The sequence below is a fragment of the Pinus tabuliformis genome, chromosome 7 (genome assembly GCF_031772625.1).
Source record: "Pinus tabuliformis cultivar Carrire ecotype Pingquan chromosome 7, CPIR1, whole genome shotgun sequence".
Lineage (NCBI taxonomy): Eukaryota > Viridiplantae > Streptophyta > Pinopsida > Pinales > Pinaceae > Pinus > Pinus tabuliformis.
In genome coordinates this window covers 1,536,005,650-1,536,011,937 of record NC_142293.1, presented here as the reverse complement: position 1 = coordinate 1,536,011,937, position 6,288 = coordinate 1,536,005,650, and the positions used below count along the sequence as shown (strand labels likewise).

The following is a 6,288-nucleotide window of genomic DNA, read 5'->3' as shown; positions in this document are numbered from 1 at the left end:
CATTGTTCCTATAAGATTTTTTGAATTTTTTTTGGCCGAATTCCAGCGATTCCACGTGGCCGTCCGGGCAATTCTTTAGCTATATAGTGACACCCCTTCCCGGCCTTATTGTGAGTTTTTTTTTTTTTTTTTTCTTTTTAATGAAAGTTGTCCTATTTCAAAATCTTTTTTTTTTTAATGGTATTTAGTTATTGTTCAACTTTGGTATGGATGTAAATTTTATATTAGATAGTGGTTTATTTGTCAAATATTATTTAAAAAGTTAAAATATTTAAAAAGTAAATGGTTAAATTGTCAAAATTGATGAAATTTTTTATTTTGGAATTTTTGTTTCTAACATTATGTCTACCCAGCGCAAAAATATAGTTAAAATTTTATTTTAACTATTAACTTTTTCTATTAAAATAATTTTAAAAAAGATATAAATGTTGAATTGAGACTTTTGTGATCCATAACAGTTATAAGAAGAGCTTCGGCGTAAATCACATATAGAAAGACCTTTGTCGACCCGTTTCGAACCAGCTGCTGGTTCGAAACGCGTCGACAAAGGTCTTTCTATATGTGATTTACGCCAAACCTCTTCTTATAAGATATAAATGATTAAAAATATCAATATAATATATTATTTTTTTGTTTTTAAATTCTTACTTTCAACATCAAACCTACCAAGTACCAGAAAAATGAATACACTAAAATACAAAAAAGGGAACTAAAATAAATATAAGACAAGCCCTAATATCTTAAATTAATTTGAACAACAAAGTATAATTGCCTTAATGTTAATGACTACTAATAATTAATTAATAGTTTTTGTATATGAGGTGTAGATAAGTGGGTTTGAGTGTTTCATCCATTAAACGACCTAACCACAACTTAAACTTATCCAACAACAACAAAAAACCCTTTATAATAAATAAAATTATTATATTAAAACTTTTTATTTATTCCAGTGAAAATAATAAAATAAAAAACAAAACCACCTTTATAATAAATGAAATTATTATATTCAAAGTGGCCAGGTTAAAAAAATTCAAAAAATCTTGCATTAGTAGTGTTTGAATCATGTTTTTTATGGTAAAAATAGATTTAGCACTATCAAAAACCTTTGAGGCACTCAAAATCTTGCAAGAAAGTGCAAGAAGGCATCAACATTAGCAACTACATCAGATTTTCTTGTAGGTACCAAGTTGCATGTATGATTTCTTCACTAGTTTTGGCATGCATGGTATATGCATGTGAATTCTTGGTTGTGATCTGTCACTGGCATGGAGGATTGCCTGGATCAACATTTTATTGCCTAGTCTTATCATTTCATAGATAGCCATGATGATTGTGGGTTTACTTCCATTGTTTTGTTTTGGTTGGTTCTCATGTTTCCTTAGCTTGGGTTGAGTTATTAGTCCTGGAAGCCTTGGTTGAACAAAAACTTTGGAAGCCCTGTAACAGCTTGGGTTGAGTTACTAGTCTTAGAAGCCTTAGTTGGAAAAATGTTATGGAAGCCCTTGGTGGGTTGAGTTACTAGTCCTGGAATCCCTGGTTGGAAAAATGTTGTGGAAGCCCTTGGTGGGTTGAGTTACTATTCCTGGAAGCATTGGTTGGACAAACACTCACGAAGCCCTTTATAAGATGTGGGTTGAGTTACTATTTCTAGAAGTCTTGGTTGGACAAACGCTCTGGAAGCCCTAGAAGACTTGGATGGAGACCAATCTGATGATGATTTTAGTGATGTCCAGCTATGAAGTGGAATCATTGTATAACTCTCGTTAATCCTCTAAATATAAATAAACCCACATGGTGCGTAGATAATTATTAAATGAAGTACTAAAAAGGAAAAATATTAAGAAGAAAAGTACATTTTACACGAGCTTGATAACATATAGTACATAGTGGAAATGATTTATTATGGAAGCATATACATAAATCTAAAAAAAATAAAAAATTACACTACAAAGGAATTGAATAAAACAAAAAGCTTTGTTGTACCTATGTTTATTTCCTCGCTCGGGTAAAGTTAAATGTAAAAACAGAATGGTATGGTTGTACAGAATGTGATTTTATTATTAAATAGAATTATGTTTTTTTCAAAGGAAAAGAACATTACACTACAAGTATTAAAATTTAAATTTTTTTAATGAAAGTTGTCATATTTCAAAATCTTTTTTTTCACTGTGTTTAGTTCTTGTTCAACTTTGGTATGGATATAAATTTTATATTAAATAGTGGTTTATTTGTCAAATATTATTTAAAAAGTAAATGGTTAAATTGTCAAAATTCATGAATTTTTTTATTTTGGAATTTTTGTTTCTAACATTATGTCTATCCAGCCCAAAAATATAGTTAAAATTTTATTTTAACTATTAATTTTTTCTATTAAAATAATTTTAAAAAACATATAAATGATTAAAAATATCAATATAATATATATATATATTTTTTAAATTCTTACTTTCAACATCAAACCTACCAAAGTACCAGAAAAATGAATACACTAAAATACAAAAAAGGGAACTAAAATAAATATAAGACAAGCCCTAATATCTTAAATTAATTTGAACAACAAAGTATAATTACCCTAATGTTAATGAATACTAATAATTAATTAGTAGTTTTGTATATGAGGTGTAGATAAGTGGGTCTGAGTGTTTCATCCATTAAACGAGCTAACCACAACTTAAACTTACCCAACAACAACAAAAAACCCTTTATAATAAATAAAATTATTATATTAAAATGTTTTATTTATTTCAGTGAAAATAAAAAAATAAAAAACAAAACCACCTTTATAATAAATGAAATTATTATATTAAAAGTGGTCGGGTAAAAAAAATTCAAAAAATCTTGCACTAGTAGTGTTTGAATCATGTTTTTGATGGTAAAAATAGATTTAGCACCATCAAAAACCTTTGAGGCACTCAAAATCTTGAAATTGTAATGTAAATTTACAAAACCCCTACCAAATTTTATCAAAGTCTAACCCAAATTTCTATTATTTTCAAAACAAAAAACAATCTGATTAAAAAAAAAAAAATCTTTTAATACTACATGTTCACATAAAAAGCTTAAAAACAAAATTAAATTATGCACATAGAAGCAAAATACATAAGCAAAAGTATTGTACTGGTCAATGGATAACGTCTGGATGTCCTCTAATCAGGGATGGAATTTGGAAAATTGTCCATTGTGAAGTCATTTAAAGTGTAAAAACATTGTGAAGTCAAATGTAAAAGCTTCAAATTAGCAGCTCTGTTTTGAAGTTCTAACCCTGTTTTAATGATATGGACATCATATATATCACGTCAATTGTCAGACAGCTTGTACCGATCCGCTGCTAAATCCCGGAACATGAACCACGTGGACCGAAAGGTAAGAAACGAGAAAAATTGTTTAGTCTCAATCAATAATGACCCTGACGCCTAAAATGATTTCAGTACTTAGCTATAGCCGTGCCCTACTCTAGTCAGCAGGAGGAATTGTCCATAAAGTTATGGAAATTTGAGATATATTTAGAGAAAATCTAGTAATAATTTTTGTAAATTCAAATTAGAGTGGTTAAATTTTAAAAATTTTGGTATTTTAGATGTTTTTGATAGTGCTGAATCTATTTCCACCATAAAAACAGGATTCAAATGTTTTTGATAGTGCTGAATCTATTTCCACCATAAAAACAAGATTCAAGCACTGTCCCTACAAAATTTTTGAAATTTTTTTGACTGAATTCCAGCCATTCCAGCTGACCATCCGGGCAATTCTTTAGCTATATAGTACGCCGCTTCCCCATTCCAGCTGGCCATCCGGGCAATTCTTTAGCTATATAGTGACGCCGCTTCCCCGCCTTATTGTAATACCACACAGCACCTCAAGGCACTCGGTAACTGCAATTTTCTGCTTTTTCAATGGATTTACTGTCGGTGTTTCTTCTTCCAGAAATGCCAATGCTCGCCTATCTTCTGCTGGCAATCGTATCCGTTTGCTTGATCTACTGGCGACTTCGTCCCTCTGCTAAATTGCCGCCCGGTCCCAATGCTTGGCCCATAATCGGAAACCTGAATCTCATGGGAAAACTACCCCACAGGTCGATGGATGGACTCTCCAAAACATACGGCCCCCTCATGTATCTCAGACTCGGATCCATGCCCTCCGTGGTCGCCTCCTCGGCTGATATGGCCCGAGAGTTTCTCACGACACACGACCTCACATTCTCGTCCCGACCCCGGGTCGCAGCCGGGAAATACACGCTCTACAACTCCTGCAACATCACCTGGTCTCCCTACGGAGAGCACTGGCGACTGGCCAGGAAAATCTGCCTCGTGGAGCTCTTCAGTGCCAAGCGCCTCGAATCCTTCGAGCACATCAGAATGGAAGAGGTGGCCCGTATGGTAGATTCAGTGTTCGAAACCTGCCAGCTGGGCCTACCTGTAAAAATCAGGGAAGAGACATATGCTATGAGCAATAATATAATTTCCCGCATGGTGTTGGGAAGAAGGTATCTGGACAAGGAAGTGGGGAACAAGATGAGGTCCAAGGAATTCAAGGAGATGTTGGAAGAGCTGTTTGTGCTGAACGGGGTTTTTAATATCGGAGACTTTATACCGTGGCTCGCCTGGCTGGATCTCCAGGGTTACGTCCGGCGCATGAAGACGCTGAGTAAGCGGTTGGATGCGTTTCTGGAGGAAGTTGTGGAAGAGCACGACAGACGAAGAAAAGGCGTGGAGAATTATGTGGCTAAGGATATGGTGGATGTTCTGCTGCAGCAGGCCGACGACCCCCAAGTCAATCTGAATCGAATCAGAGTCAAAGCATACACTCTGGTATGTACTTTGAAACTTTTCCCCTCTCATTGCCATGGTGTTGCTAATCTTTTTTGAATTGTTTGTGTGCAGGACATGATCGCGGGCGGCACCGAGACCGCTGCGACGGTGGTGGAGTGGGGCCTGTCGGAGCTCCTGAAAAATCCGGAGACTTTGGAAAGAGCCATGGAAGAGCTGGACAGAGTTGTGGGAAGAGAGCGGTGGGTGGAAGAGAAGGACATCAGTGAACTGGATTATCTGCAGTGGATAGTGAAGGAGACGATGAGGCTCCATCCAGTGGTTCCCATGCTTGTCCCCCGTCTCTCCACTCAGCCCTGCAGAATCGCAGGATACGACATTCCTGCGAACACGAGGTTGTTCGTCAACGTGTGGACTATCGGCCGGGACGGCGAGTTATGGGAGAACCCCGACGAGTTCTGGCCAGAGAGATTCAAAGGGAGCACGGTGGACGTGAAGGGCAGAGATTATGAGCTCCTGCCATTTGGATCCGGGAGGAGGATGTGCCCGGGATATAATCTGGCACTTAAAGTTGTTCAAATATCTCTGGCTAATCTCATCCATGGATTCCAGTGGAAGCTGCCTGATGGCCAAAACCCTAAGGACTTGGACATGGGCGAGACATTTGGGCTGACAACTCCTAAAACATACCCTCTTGTTGCAATGGCTCGACCTCGCCTGCTTTCCCATCTCTATAACTTAAATTCCTCCCCGCTTGAAAAGGCCGTGTCTGGCCTCGTCTATGGATAAGTTGATCTGCATCTGATATGTAAGTGAATCTACTAGTAGTTGCTCTTATTACACAGGGCCTCCACCCTCGTCAATGGCCTCGTCTATGGATATATAAGTTGATCTGCATCTGATATGTAAGTGAATCTACTAGTAGTTGCTCTTATTACACAGGGCCTCCACCCTCGTCAATGGCCTCGTCTATGGATATATAAGTTCATCTGCATCTGATATGTAAGTGAATCTACTAGTAGTTGCTCTTATTACACAGGGCCTCCACCCTCGTCAATGGCCTCGTCTATGGATATATAAGTTCATCCGCATCTGATATGTAAGTGAATCTACTACTAGTTGCTCTTATTACACAGGGCCTCCACCTCTACAGTGTGCCATTGTTCCCGAGTGTTGTAATATGTGATTTGCAGTGCTTGTATTAATTATATTACTAATAAAGTCCATGGCCGTCTATTTGCGTTGCAGTCTTTCTGTTTGCCAGGTAAGTTTTAAATAGATTATTAACTTATAATTAGATTTTACATTAACTTATAATTAAATTTTAAATAAAATTTGGAAATTTCCCAAAACTGCCTCGTCTCAGAATTATAGTGAACAAAGCAAGGGAAGTGATCTCTCTTACTGCCAAGCCATGAAATGGACAAGTTGCAGAGAAGTGGGACTCAGTGAGCCGAGCCGACCTGTTCTATCAGCAGAGCTCATGAAAACTGCAGAGTATTACTGAATCCATCCTGGGGAA

The 6,288-nt window shown here is 36.6% G+C and overlaps 1 protein-coding gene across 1 annotated transcript; it reads left to right on the top strand.

Moving 5' to 3' along the window:
- Positions 1-3,811: 3,811 nt before the first annotated feature.
- LOC149253720 (flavonoid 3'-monooxygenase CYP75B137-like) lies at positions 3,812-6,013 on the top strand. The gene is made up of 2 exons (XM_089459999.1): positions 3,812-4,808; positions 4,881-6,013. Exons 1-2 carry the CDS (start codon positions 3,894-3,896, stop codon positions 5,553-5,555), a joined length of 1,590 nt encoding a protein of 529 aa, XP_089316125.1. The 5' UTR covers positions 3,812-3,893; the 3' UTR covers positions 5,556-6,013.
- The last annotated feature ends 275 nt before the right edge of the window (positions 6,014-6,288 follow it).